This window comes from Parasteatoda tepidariorum, chromosome 3 (assembly GCF_043381705.1).
Source record: "Parasteatoda tepidariorum isolate YZ-2023 chromosome 3, CAS_Ptep_4.0, whole genome shotgun sequence".
Lineage (NCBI taxonomy): Eukaryota > Metazoa > Arthropoda > Arachnida > Araneae > Theridiidae > Parasteatoda > Parasteatoda tepidariorum.
In genome coordinates this window covers 31,713,399-31,728,388 of record NC_092206.1, presented here as the reverse complement: position 1 = coordinate 31,728,388, position 14,990 = coordinate 31,713,399, and the positions used below count along the sequence as shown (strand labels likewise).

Below are 14,990 nucleotides of genomic sequence, written 5' to 3'. Positions count from 1 at the left end.
AGTATAATTTATAGGATATATACTTTCTTTATAATGCCATTACATATTTCTATTAATATAAAAAGTTTCAGAGCTTTTTACTCACTTTACTTTTTTGGGATTTTATGAATTGAAAAATTAGTTTTCGTGAGAATGACCCATATAGATGTATGTATATAAGTATATTTATATACTATATAGCTAGATAGATAATGGTGCATAGTATAGGTGTATTACCTTGGTCAATTAATTAACATAATACATTTTTCTAAATTAACGAAAATACATTTTTCTAAACATAAATATACACAGACAGTTAATAATAAAAATATGCAGGCATGTTAATGGCACGAATCACCTGAACCGTTTGAAACCAGTTTTATGCTTATCATAATTCATGTAACTCGTTTAAAAAGATATCCTGGGACGATATGCCCTAATAATAATCTTTCTTTCATATCCTGGGGCAAATCAGAGGCAAAGTCAAAATGCTCTGTGGTTTATAAGTTGTGTAGGTTGCAAAAACTTTATTTTAATGTTTACTGACATAAGCTTCTTTCTCCCTTAATGTAGAACCTTCAGACCTGGATAATTTTCTATGTCTTCTAAAGCCAAATGGTGTTTAGCTGGAGCTACTGGTCTTGCTGTATTTATTATAGGATATGTTCACTTAAAGCAAGAATGGGAAATAGAGAAACTACATTCTGGGGTGATTAAAGATATGGAAAGACAAAAATTAAAAAAATTACAAAAAGAACTCAACTCGAAAGATAGAACTGAAATTTCTATAAATAAGAATTTGTAATTTATTGTGTTAGTACATTCTTGCAGTCATGTATATTAATTTTCTGAAATAAACTATTAGTTGAATATTTACTCTACTTATGAGTGCCTTGTTTATTATATTAGGTAAATGTGTTTCCTTTAGTATAATCAATTTCAATTTAATATTGTCTGGCTAATATTAATTATTTTAATAGAGAACCAATACTAAGCAACTCATAACAATTGGAAATCAATATTTAGGAAATTTAATGGAACAGTTCATTAAAAAAATAATTTGTATAATTTCTAGTCAGTATAATTCCTTCATACCAATATTTAAATAAAATGTACAATTGAGTTCATATTTTAAATCAAATATTTTTCAATGGGATTTCAATATTTTCAAAATGGAAACACAGTGAATATACATCATAGCATTTGTGTTCAATAGTAACTTTCTGAATGAACTAATAGTAATTAAAATAAAGATATTAGATTGAAAATCCAAATCTCCTGATTATTCAAACCAATTATTTTAAGAACTGCATTAGTATATACAGAAAATGGGATGTTCTTGACACACACAAATCAAAAATGTCAGGAGAAAAAGCTTAAAAATAAAGACAACCCAATATTTTTCCTCAGGAAAATCAGAAATTTCATGACAACTCTGATATTATTAAACCTTAAGTTCTATTATCGAAACATACAATAAAATAAAGAATTTGTTTATGTTTGTATAACCGTAAGCCATAAAAATAAGAAATTCAACATGAAGCTAAATTAGTACTATTATAAACAAATTATGAAGTCACATTTTTTATTATATGATTAAATTTTGTCAAAACTTTTAAAGATAGCATCAATGTTTCCAAGCTTTATCGAAAAGATGTAATCAAAAGATTGTTCTAACATACTTATTTTTTATTGTTGTCAGTTAATGATCGTGATTATTGTATCGTAGTCAGACTACATGATCACATTAGTATTTCTAAGGTTAACTGAAACCACAGGCACATGTTTATTTTATTTATGGTTATGCTTTTAAAATGTCTTAGAACAAAACCAGAAACAACAAAAAAATGTTTGTACTAAAAATCATAATTAATGGAGAAACGGTACGAATTTGTTGAGGATAAAAGTTAAAAAACCGTCAATATTATTACTGATGCCAATGACAATTTCGGTAATGGCTTCTTATTGAAATAAAATAATTAACTTTATACTAAAAAGCATAATTATTGGAGAAATGGTACTAATTCGCTTAAGAGCAAATAAAAAATCTACAAAACTTCTATTAATTTTGGTAATAAAGTACTAATTGAAATTTAAAAAAAAAAACTAAGCTAAGACACTAAAAAGTTTAATATGTACCACATAAACTCTTATATAAAGTATTTCATGAGCTGCATCAGTACTATACAAACCAACAGAATAGGTTTTTACAGCCCCTCATGAGTTGCCTAGAGCAACAACATTATACCAGGCACTAAATCTAGTTAATCTTTATTTTGATGAGATAAATAATTAAGTATGTGTTTTGCTTAATCTAATAACCTAAAGCCACCAAAAAGGGTAAAATATAATAAATTTTAAAAAAAAACATTGGAATTCGTTTAGCTTTATTTCTATCAATATTTGTCTTACAGTGAAGCTTAATCTTGAAGTTTTGTTTAGCACTGATTTATTGGTTCTTTTTTTACACCCCATACGTACTGGTATTAAATAAATGGAAAAAAAGTAGTTCACACTTTATTACTAAACCATTAATACTAAAACTTACTTTAACTATTTTAAATGCAACCCATGTCATTTTTGCACTTTGCACCTGTTCATCACTCCATTACTTTGAAGTATTTTTTAATTAATAATATAAAATCAATGTGATATATTGCATTAAATATGTTAAATTTTGTATTGATATAATGAATTAAAAATAAATTATATTTTATAAAACTTAATAGTACTAATATTATAAATTGTTTGCAGCTAGAGGTATTAAATAAACAAGACTTAAGTATAGCATTTTTATTACAGACAAGCAAGAGGAAAAATCACTTTTTAACATTTATTACTAAAGTAAAATTTGAAAGTTAAATGTTTTTGTATTTTTTTGTTATTATTTATTATTATGTTAGCATAATAATAAATATTATATGCTAACATAATAATATTATTATTTATTATTATGTTAAGGATTAAAAGTGGATATTTTTGAATTGTTATTGAAAACATTAATAGTTACGTGGAAGAGATTATTATTCGGCATATTACTTTTTTAAAAAAATTAAACAAAAATCTTTCAACCCTGTGCATAATCTCTTTACAAGATGGAATTTAAAAAGAATTTACCTAGTTTTAAAATACAATACAAAAGTATTTTCAAGCGAATCATTCGATAACCAAAAGTTGGAGCCTATCGTTGAATATTTTAAAGATGTAAATATTTATATTTCTAGAAGCTTATAGATCAGAAATAATAAAAATAAAACACATTTTCACTCGTACTAGGTGTAAAGTGATGTAGTTATTTTATTCAAATACAAAATTTAGGACAGTTACTGAAATTTTTTCTTACACAGCATATTAAGCTAATTCATTTTTAGAATGCATTTAATACTATAAAGCAATAACAAATTAATCTTAAATGTTTGACAAATTAAAAATACATTTAAAAGGACAAACCTTTTAACAAAAAAAATATTTTAATATCACAAAATAAATTGAGGTAATGTGGTCAACTATACAATAAAAATTTAGCTGAATTTATGTGTACAAAAATAGTTTTCTGCTAGAAAACAAATATATCTTTAAAACTTTTTCTAAAACATTGTTTTGTTCTTCTCAGCTAAAATGAAAAAGGTAAGAATTTTATGCTATGTTTATGTTACACAAATTTTAACTGGGTTATTGCTATTATCTGTAAACAACTTTACAGATGCCTAAAAAATTAATTAATATACATATTACCTACATTAATATGTTATACTCAATGCAGATTCTTCATTTGGATTAAAAGTGTCAATATACATGTTATTTCTTTTATGCATTCTGCGAACATGCGACCTAAGATTGTCCCGGCGAGCAGAGCGGTAGCTGCAATGTGGGCACAAGTGTGGTTTTTCTCCAGTATGCATTCTACGATGTTGGATAATTTTTTTTAATTGTACACTAGAAAAGTTACATAGATCACACAGAAAATGCTCATCATTTTTATGTTTGCGCATATGTCTCTGCATTTCCATTTCTGTAGAACGGTCCTTTCCACAAATTTTGCAACTTAATTTTAAAGTGAAAGTTTCATTCCCAGACAAATGTACTTTTTGATGCTTCCTCAAGGCTTTGTAAACAGTGCATGAATAAGGACAGTAAGGACACTTATACTCCTCAGCATTATGTCTATGACGCTGTGGTAATGCTTCAGGCTTATGTCGCTTTTTACCACAAGGATGAACTCCGTCGTGCATAACATGTGCTTCCATGTGTTTATCAAGCTTGTCCCTACGTTGAGACGAATATGTACAAGAAGGGCAAGTATAACGTTTATTAGAAGCACATTTCACTTTTGAACTTTTTTTGCTTTTCCCTTTTTGCGATTTACCATGACACTTTACATGCTTTTTTAAAGCAGCTCTGCTTCGACATATAACACCACATTCGCCGCAATCGTACACAACTGATGGTGATAATGATTCAACATTATAAATTTCTGACTCTGTATCAATGACCAGTTTGGAATCATCAAAGGTGCCATCATCCATCTGATCAGAACATATATCAATTGAGGAACCAATTGCAAATTGATCAGAGTCTAAATGAACATCCATATGATCATCTATGATGACCTCATTGCCTACTGTAGATCCTATTATTACCTCACCCCCCTCTATGATATCTTCTTGTTTGATAACTGTATTTGGGACAAGAATGATTTCTGCATGGGGATCTTCACTTGAGACCCCAACATTGTGTTGTTCAACAATCAAGTCACCTGGAACAGAATCATGTATGAAGTACTGGCTGACATGGCCTGGGTCTAGAACAACTTCCTCTATACCTTGACTTTTCATAGTAATGAAGCTTGAATGATCCAAATGGCTATCAGAGATAATAAGTGGATGATCACTCATCATTTTGGAAGAATTACCTAAAATGAAACAATGAAACTCAATGATCAAAAACTACCATGTGATACATTTTTTATGCATACGTTGGCATTTATTACAATGCTTTTATGTTTGGAGAGTTTATAAAATTTAAATCTATTTTCAAAAAGATTGACATTCATTATGTGCGAAATCATACTGGGTACAGAGAAAAAGATAATGCACTTGTAATTAAATCGTTTAAGAAATCTATCTCTAAATTGTTGGATGGTTTCAAAAATGATACTTTGTAGGACTCTAGAAAGGAAGATGAAGGCTGATTCCTTATAGAATGGAGCTTTTACAAAAACTAGGGATGCTAAGCAAGCCAACACTTGCAACTTTTCGCACTTCCTTTTAGTACCTTAGCACTACCCTTCAGATGGCTTGACGATTCAAGCTTCGGATTTAGACTAACATTTCAATGCTAAAAGCCATGTTTATCTTATAAACTTTACTACATCATTACTTAGAAAAAGGAATTATATAACTTAATAATAAAGATCATACAATAAATTTCCTTAAAATGCATACTTTTTTTTTTTAACTTTGAAAACAGTTTAACGCAATTAGCACTTTTTCATGACCAAGTTAATGTTAGAAACTACAGTGATTAAATATATATTTTGAAAAGAATAATGCAAGAAAAAAATAGTACAAAGTATTAAATTTAACACACACACAGTAACGAAAAATATCCTGTTTGCTTAAGTTCAATATATTTTTACTAGATATTTCTTTCTTTTTAATCCTTAAAACTATTTCCAGAAAGAAATAAGACTAAGCACCTGCATCCATGCTCTTTTTAAATTTAACTACAGTCAAGATGCAAACAAAACTTAAGATTATAAGCACGCCACTTTATTAAAACAGATTGTATAGCATTACATTCTACCAAAAGTATTATTAATAAAAAAAATATATATCTTTCAGGAGTGCACCTTACTTTCAGTAATAAAGAATGTTTTAAAAACTAGATCTGCATTAGCTCAACTAAAATTATTTTTTTACATTTCATAGAAAGAATTTCATGTTAAGAAAAAATAATAGGCTAATTATAAATTTAAAAAATAAAATCNAAGTGTCTGTAGTTATGATTTAATAATTAAATTGATTAATAATAATTATGATTTAATGATAGTGGAAGCAACTGCAAACTTTCTAAGGCAAATGCAACAAGGGGATGTGATGGCTATTTTTCCTTTCCTATATTTTCCCTTTTTCTATGTATTGACAGCAATGACAAATTAAATAACAAGAGTTGAAAATTTAAGAAATCCATTGTACAGCTTGGAGAAAAAATAAAGAAGGGTTGAGGAAAGAAAGGGTTTAGAGACTATTACATCAGGGGCAACAGGGTGGATTCTTTTGACTAAAAGGGCAACAGGGTGCTGCGCCCTGTTTACCCTGCCTAGAATGAGCACTGAAATCAATATACAAATTTACTACAAATTGAACTATTTTATAAAATGCTAATTCAAATCGAGTCATTTTGCAGTTGGGGAGGAGTAAATGAGCAATGAATGGGGATAGGATGAAAAATACAGAAGTTTTGTAAGAATAGGTTGAGGTTAATTTTTGATCATTCTGAGCTAAAGCAGTAATAAAAGGATAAACCTGAAGAAACATTAGGTGCTTTTTAAGATTTTGGCTCTCTTTAAATATATATGTTTCATTTTAAATAAAGCACTTTATTCAAGTCTTATTTTTTTAATAAAAGAATTTATACTGTCTTGCTTATATTTTTACGGTCGTGATGTAATCATTCAGAAAAAAATAATCACTATAAAAAATAAGTTATTTAAATAATTTAATTCTGCTTTATGGGTTTTTGTACTACTCACAAAGATTTATTTCATCTAAATTTTTTCGTATGCTTAACACATTAATTGCCAGCTGATTATACTATATTTATCATGGAAAAGTGGTACTCAATAACGATAAAATCAAAGTTAAATTTTGTTGCTTTAGCAATCAGTTTAGTTTCTAAATTTTACATAAGTTAAGTTTAAAAAGCAATAAGCTATTGTCATGCAAAAATATTTTTTCTACAAAAACAGTAGGATGATAATACGCATCTAGCTACCGCTTAATCTGCTTTATTGATATAAACCATAAGAAAGAGTTTCATTACGGGATACAGCATGGTTCGGCAGCAAACAGCAAATCTGTATTTTATGCTTACATAATATTCCTTGTTGCCTATTGTAATCGAACAAAAAATAAAAGATTTGTTCAAAAAAAAAAACTCATGTTGATATAATTATCCGGATCATGGGAAGTCTATTTTTCTTGTTGGTAGACAAATCGTTTGCCAATACTTTCGCCAAAATGCAATTGATTTTCTGAATTTACGATTTTATTGCATGAAGTCCTCATATTAGTCATTAAGCCCCCATCAATAGTCTCATACGAATATTGGCTAGTGATCAACTCTGAATAAGCCTCCATTCACCTCCCAAATCCAGAGTTAGATACTATAAACGCATACTGTGCATACATACACTCGCAAAACTGCCTAAATTTCGCTGATACTTTTTTAAAATTTTCAGGAGTGTTCACTTAATTTAAAAAATCAAGAACTGCAATTCAACCCATGATTTGAAAAATTACACACCTCAATTCAAATATGAGATAAAAAAGAACATTGTGATTCATATTCACATGGAATAATAATGATACTGCAATGCGGACTCAGACAATTTCAAAACCATAGCAAGGATTTTATGCGTTTTTAAAATCCAATGTCGTGATTCATTTAACGTTATATTATTATCAGGCATTGATTAACAATTAACACGTCAACAATTTATAATATAATGCAATGGTACGTTTAGTATTAACGTGGTTTGAAAATTATGCATTACGATTCATACTTTCAAGATTCAGAAACTTCCTCTCAAATCACCTTTTTTTTTCAAATAAAATGAGGGAGTGTAGACAATTTTTAGTTTACAATGATAACAAATTTTCTGTGAGCAGCGCTCTCGCATTCACGTATCTTATGCATATGTTCTTACCTTAGCTGTAAAAGATATGAAAAACGATGAGCAGGTGCTTGGCCATGATTGGGAGATATGATGTAAGATGTAACATTAGAAAAATATGTTCAAAACAAAAAGTGTGAGAAATTTTTTTTGCTCAATTGAATTTTAATTAATCATAACCTCCTTAAAAAATACTTGTAACGTGTCATAAAAACCAACCTCCTGATTTGAAAGAAAAAAAAATTCTGAGAAAGCATTGTGGACTTTTTTTTCAATAATAAAAATTATGCCCCATACATATACAGTACAGAACCCGTTATCCGGAAATCAGAAAACCGGAAAATCAAAAAACCGGACCGAAATTCGACGAATTTTCCAGCCATTTTAAAAAAAAAAAATTTTTTTCCTCATAAGATTTTTAGGATTTTCCTTTCTTTTTTGAAAGATGTTTACTTTACCATCATTTTGGAAATAATCATTAGTGTATATCTTCATAGTTTTTTCCTCTTTTTAAGATTATTTCCAAATATTTTTTTTTTTAGTTGGGTTTAACAATAAAAAAACTGCTTTTTGTTGCGATTCAGAAAACTGATGGTTCTGATCGTTCCGGATAATCGGTTCCCTAATATATATTTAAGATCAATGAACCAATATATTTTTAATATAAATCAGTGCCCTCAAGTCTTTCTTATATTATGTGCTCAAAACTTTTTACAATTAAGTTTTTAATCTGTTTGCTAATAATATCAAACTATAACACACACATGCATCTTTATCATAAATGTTTTGGTTTCTTCTTTAATTTAGGTGAAACTAATCCAACTGCTAGGTCCAAATGCAATATCAAAACAAGGCAAAATAAATAAAAAAAACACCATTGCTTTATTAAAGCACCAATTGTAAAACTTACATGCAAATTCCTCCGTTGATAGAATATTCCAAGCATCTATCCCTGATAATGAGGAGAATTGTTCTAAAACTGGATTTTCCACGTGATGGTACATATGTACCCCTGTACCATGAAGATCAAGCAATGAAAAAAATAAAAGAAGAACAAAAGATAGTCAAATTAATTTAACAACAAAACCATGCTTAATATAGTTCAATAAAAGAGGTAAAAAAATATATACATAAATGCTTTACCAAAATAAAAGCAATCAACATGCAAATTTTCACACAGGGTGTTCCAAGCACAAAAAATTAAAAAGTTATTTTTTTAATTTAAGGTCAAAATAAATGTATTTTTACAATGATTAATTGTCGAACTTTTTGAAATGAAAGTTCAAAAGCATTAATCAATATCTAGTTGTTTATGCAACCAAATAGTAGATTACATGACAAGGGAATTAAAGAAAATTGGTCTGCAGATGCCTTTCATTCAAAATCTGAATGAAACAGTGACTGATATTAACCTGATGCGTAGTAGCAATTATACACAGTTGTAAATTGAATTTAAAAAATATTATTTTAATTAGACTTTTAATAGTTGGAATACCCAGCATACAAAAGCATAAGCATAAAAAAATATAAATAAAGACAAACAGAACTTAACAGCAAACATGCATGCAACTGAATATTAAATTTCAAAAATCTTGAAAAACAAAATTATATGAACTTAAAAAATGTGAATTTTTTTTTAAACTATAATATATAAGAAATTACTTTAACTTTATTGACTCATACTCATTTATGTCCATAGATAACTTTTTTTTACATTCGAATTTAGTTAATAATAAATTTAACTAATTTGTGGCAGAATCTTCGCCAAAATATTGATTAATTAGTATCTGGCCAACTGAACCTTTCCATTCATTACTTGGCCATAAATCAATATACAGTAAATACGTAAATTCTCCTAAATTTCAAGTTTCTAATTGCAATATAGTTTTTATGCAGTAACACAAAAGCACACTTCAGCAATAAGTACATAGACTAGCCTAGTTGGGGCCTAGGGCAAAATCTTCTTTGCCCCCCCCCCTTCACTTTTTCAGTAATGAAGAACCTAACTTTATGAAGGTATTTAAATTTTTCTCCTCATTATAAATAACAAGAAAATTGACTAGAACCTAAGGGAGGCTATAAAGCCCCCTCCCCACCAATGGTCAGACGAAATATCATTGTCCTTTCGACTGATTTTCTGAAAATTCTATGTCCATCATGCGAAATGCAGTTTTCTGATTATTAACTTTCTCATCTAGCTGCGAAAAATTCATATCCTTGCTGACATTAGGGCTAAACTTGCGCAATTACAAGGGCTCAATTAAGCCAATCAGAAGCCTGTATTTTTGTAAGCATATCACACTCTGCGATATGTAAAAATATGGGCTTTTGATTGGCCAAATTTGTCCATCATAGTTGTGAAATTTAAGTTGAATTCCATCCTAGAAAGCCATGGATTTACAAAATATAGATTGTGTTCATACAATAGATTAATGAAGAGCTAGCTTAAAACTGACGGATTTTACACTGTACTGATATTAAAAAGTTTATTAAAGAAGGAAATGTAAAATAAACTCTCTATTTGGCGTGGGGGCACGAGGCAACCGCCCTGTATGCCCCTGCCTTAGTCATGCTCTGTGCATAGAGCGTGCCTTTGCATGGACAGATTTTATATTTAATTCATAGAAAATGGGTACCTTAGTTTAACAATCTCGTGCCCAAATTATTGCATAAAAGTGCAAGGAAAAATTAAAATAAATTTCCTTAAAATACGGTTTTCGGCCAAATCTTACTTTAACCCTTCCCCCATGTATTAAATTTCAAATCTATAACCCTATGTATACCTATTTACACCAACTAAATCCCCTAATAAAATTGCATGGTTGTTTAACTTAGAACAAAGTGAAGAAAAAATCTAATGGCTTGCCATAAGGTGGATTCTTTCAAGCTCATCTCATCTACAACGTTTGTCACTTTTTAAAGTACTGTCTGCCACCATAACTTTAATATATATATATATATCAGTGTTTTCATCATAGAAAAAAAATGGGTGAGAATTTCTCACCCTTTCTCAAAAACAGGGTGAGATTTCAAAAAGTTAAGTGAGATTTCTAAAAACTAAAAAAACACAAAATCTCTTGAAAAAAAATCATTTCTTTAATTATAATACATTTTAACGTCTTCTATTTTTTAAAGCATTGAATATTTTTGGTGCATCATCATAGAAGATTTTGCCTTTACAAGGTATTTGTCCATCTAACATAAGTGCATAAAAAATTTGAACGTCTTACATGAAGAAACCTTACCTACGGTAAACACGTGGTTGCAGAGAAATGTGTTCTGAAAGGGGTTCCGTGGTTGTGTTCTGTTGTCCGAAAAGTTTCTGAACAATACTGGTAAATAGGGAGGCTAGATAAAGGGGCAGATGTTGAAAATAATGTAAATCCAGGAGGAAAAGTGAAACGGATTTTATTCTAAATGTCGTAATTCGAAGCTTTTTCCAAAATGCGATAAATTGGCGAATTTTGAAATTGATTTATAGAATGCGCGAATTTCTCGCGGTAATAATTTTTCATTGCGAGAAAAGAAAAAAATATGCGAGATTCTCGCGTTCTCGCGCTGTAGTGAAAACACTGTGTATATATATATATATATCAGGGTTGGCAAGTTTTTGACACATGGCGGTTTTTACCGGTTTATACAATGGTTTTTACCGTCATGTCAAAAACCCATAGTTTTGAGAAAACTGTATTTTAATTTGAGTTTAACTGATTATGATTTAAAATTAATTCATTTTTGGGCAATAAAATTAGAAAAAAAGTTGCTAAAAGATATTTAGGAACAGATTTTTGCATTTTCCCAACATGATTATATCAAATCATACTATTTGAAGTAAAATATTAGGATACTAAACAAAATTTTCAACATTTCCAAGCATCATTTTGTTTGGCATATTACATTACTGAAGAATGTCAAGTCATNCTACGTCAAAAAAGTGTTAGAAGTAAAATAAAATAAACAAGAATAAAATTAAATTAAAAAGAAAAACATTTCATAAGGATCTGATATTCTCGATCCGAATTGCAGCACTCGGGTTTCGGTTTTAAGTGTGCGCGCATGCGCAAGTCATAACGTGGGTACGACATGATGTCCGCGTGAATGATTACGTAGCAAACATCCCATTCTTCGTGAAATGCATGGGATCCACCAGATATCACTGAAGAAAAAAAAAGCACTTTCTAAAAACACCAGCTGAAAAAAGCACCTTTAAAAGCTTTTAAAAACGAAATCCCCAAAAAAGCACCTTTAAGCACTTTTTACAAGCGCTACGCACCCTGTGTAAATAGCTAAACTCAGTGACGTGACAGCCCATAAAGGGACAAGGCCTACTGTGCCCATGTCAGTTTTCTTGACCTTGGGCTCTAGGGTGCAGGAGCAGATGTTCCGGTTAGGAACATTTTCAATCATCAAAAAAATATTTGGTCAACAACTTTTTAGAAAGTCATCAAGATTAGTAATTTAAAAATCTTAGAATAATTAGAGAAAACTATTTAAAAATGTATGGGAATTAAAAGAGCAGTAGCAATTTTTCCTTTATTATCACATCTGAAAAACAATCCAACATAAATTTGGGTTTTATTATTATATTTTTAATAAAAAAGAAATAAAATACATTGGATTTTTTATGGCAGGTGAGTAAGTAAACACTAGATAGCATTGTATGCTATTGCCTGGATGTTGCTAAAACTTGGCAAATATTTTAAGCAGAAATCTCTCCCGTATCAATTAATAAGATACGTTTATACACAGAAAATAGTAATAGTGCTTTATTTACGTTGCATTGGAACTACACAATTAGCTATTGACGCCAGTCAGGGAACTATCCGAAGAGATACAATTTTAATTTTCTGCAGAAGAGATGGCTTTTCCACTTTGGTAACCTAATCTACGCACAAGGTTAATAATTTAACGGTAGAACAGTTAAACAAGGACAGATACTGCACGCCCAAGCTCCTTTGCAGGCTAATAAAAATGGTCAACCATCTGCAAACTGATGCTTCACTTCGGAGATGGAACCATATTTTAAGGACCATTGCGGGACTATTTTAACATTGTGGGAAACTTGTCTTAAGGATCAGTCGACTGTGAGATTATACATAATGAATATTGCACCTGGTCTTGTAACAGAATCTGCCAGGAGTTGACAACAAACAATACTTTTTTGTGAATTATCTTTTTTTAATTTCTTGTGAGCCCCTTTTCATGTGTCTTCAAAACTTGGCAAACATTTAGTGCAAATAGTTTACCGGGGATATTTCCGTATCGCGATCTGCTGATCTAACTACTATCACCAAGATGCCAAATAGAGATCTAACCTTGCAGCTTTTTTAAAATAGCATGTAGATGTTTTCCCAGGGGTGACTGTGAGTTATACCTTTCGAGAATGTCACATGTTTTTTTCGTAGTTTCTCCCGGGCCACTGCCCAGAAGTTGCCAAGACTTGGTGATTATTCTGTCGCAGATCAGGATTTGGAAATCTCCCCATTATTTTGAGGAAGCATAATTTGTTCATGGGAGAAAATGGTTTGGGTTTTTTTTTTATATATATATGAAGAAAATTACTGTTTATTACTTATGTGTAGGGAGGCTTATTACTGATGTTATAATCATGTTTAATAGTAATTTTATATTGTTTGATAAAATCTTACATTTTAAATTAGAATTTGAATTGGTTACAGCATTAATTGGCTTTTCTTGTTCAATGATATTTATCTGCAGGGCATATGTATTAATCAGTTTGGATTGAAAAAATTACATAAACGATTAAAAATCGTATAACACATTAAAAGTAATTATTTAATGTGTTTTGAATAAACAATGATTATATATATATATATTGGTTNTTCATTTTTTTTTTTTTTTTTTTTTTGCTGCAAGCTTTTTAAAATTTTAACAATTGTGCACTACTAATAAACTCTTGAACTTTCAAATAATTAATCAGAAAAATTATGTATTTTTTGTGAATAAATTATTGCAAAAATTTATTCAAAACTAACTGGAGCTGGTTCTGCAACAAAACCATGAATATAGTTTTTTATTTCGATTATTGATTCCTGTTTAAAATATCCGAGTCTTATTTATCAATAATGTATGTTAAGAAAAATGTAAACCAGTCTCATGCTTCAATTTTATTAAAATAAATTTCATCCTAAACTCAGAGATCTACAAATTAGGCGCCATTGAACTATATTAGAAATTAAAAATAAGTGATCCTATTCCAAATTAACAATGGCGGCTATTCCAAACAAAGAAATATTTTTCCCTATTTTAATAATCGAATTTGACTTTGCGAGCTTTTCAATGCTGTGGTTCGCTGTTTAACTGGAATCAGTGTAGATTTAGCAATAAAGTATACATTTTTAAAAGTATAATTAAAAAATTTACAATTTACACGTAGCTGTTAGCGTGCTACTTATTTAACACTAGTTAGGCCTACGTTTAGTTACTATTGAGTCTTTTACTTACCTTTGAATAGCAACGGTTATATTCAATAATACTTCATTAATTAATTATGGCGATCAAATAAACTATAAAACAATACGAATAAATACATAACATTAGCTAGAGATACACAACTTAATGGAACAATCTAGAGTCAGCCATTGAATTATGACGTCACGTACATTAACGCGGGAAATTTGATAGTTTGTTCCTTAAAGTGTGTAGAAATCATATATCTTTTAAAATAAAATGAGTTAAATAATATAAACACGATAAGATAAATTGCTAAAAATCTGTGTATATAAATTAAATGATTAAATTAATTAAATAGAATTTATTTATCGAGCTTTCTACAACTTCTACACCTGACTTCACTTTACTTCAAATTTTTAAACTGATAGGTTAAATTGAAAAAATGGTGGCTGTGAATCTAGTTTTATGAACTCTTCAGATACCACTTAAAGGGCTATTTTCACTGAATAAAACTTGTTGCAAGCTGGTCAGAGTCTGGTTGGCGAATTTTTTTACGATTGAATAGTTTCAACGAATCTAGTTCACATTAGCATGCGCAAAAATTCCAGGCAATGAGAATTGTCCTTCTATGTACAAGAGGAATAAAATAAAATAAAAAGAGTCTGAAAGAAGTTTTCTGTAGTTGCAAGCCTGAAAAAAA

General features: G+C 29.5%; 1 protein-coding gene across 2 annotated transcripts; it reads right to left on the bottom strand.

The window, feature by feature from the left end:
• Nucleotides 1-3,252: 3,252 nt before the first annotated feature.
• On the bottom strand, nt 3,253-14,708 carry LOC107442064 (zinc finger protein 629). 2 transcript variants are annotated; one of them, XM_016055528.3, is made up of 3 exons: nt 14,342-14,708; nt 8,787-8,888; nt 3,253-4,891 (listed from the first exon to the last, which is right to left on the bottom strand). In XM_016055528.3, the coding sequence occupies exons 2-3, from the start codon at nt 8,878-8,880 to the stop codon at nt 3,720-3,722; spliced, it is 1,266 nt and encodes a 421-aa protein (XP_015911014.1). In that variant the 5' UTR covers nt 8,881-8,888; nt 14,342-14,708; the 3' UTR covers nt 3,253-3,719. The 2 variants fall into 2 exon arrangements, with proteins under 2 accessions (XP_015911014.1, XP_071034572.1); XM_071178471.1 differs by lacking the exon at nt 8,787-8,888 and having other exon boundaries at nt 14,342-14,695.
• Nucleotides 14,709-14,990: the final 282 nt, after the last annotated feature.

Excerpts from the sequence above, each read along its gene's own strand:
- LOC107442064 (XM_016055528.3), bottom strand. The coding sequence starts at position 8,880 with ATGTACCATCACGTGGAAAATCCAGTTTTAGAACAATTCTCCTCATTA. Across the intron at positions 4,892-8,786 it reads ATCAACGGAGGAATTTGCAT|GTAATTCTTCCAAAATGATG; the intron begins GTAAGTTTTACA and ends GTTTCATTTTAG.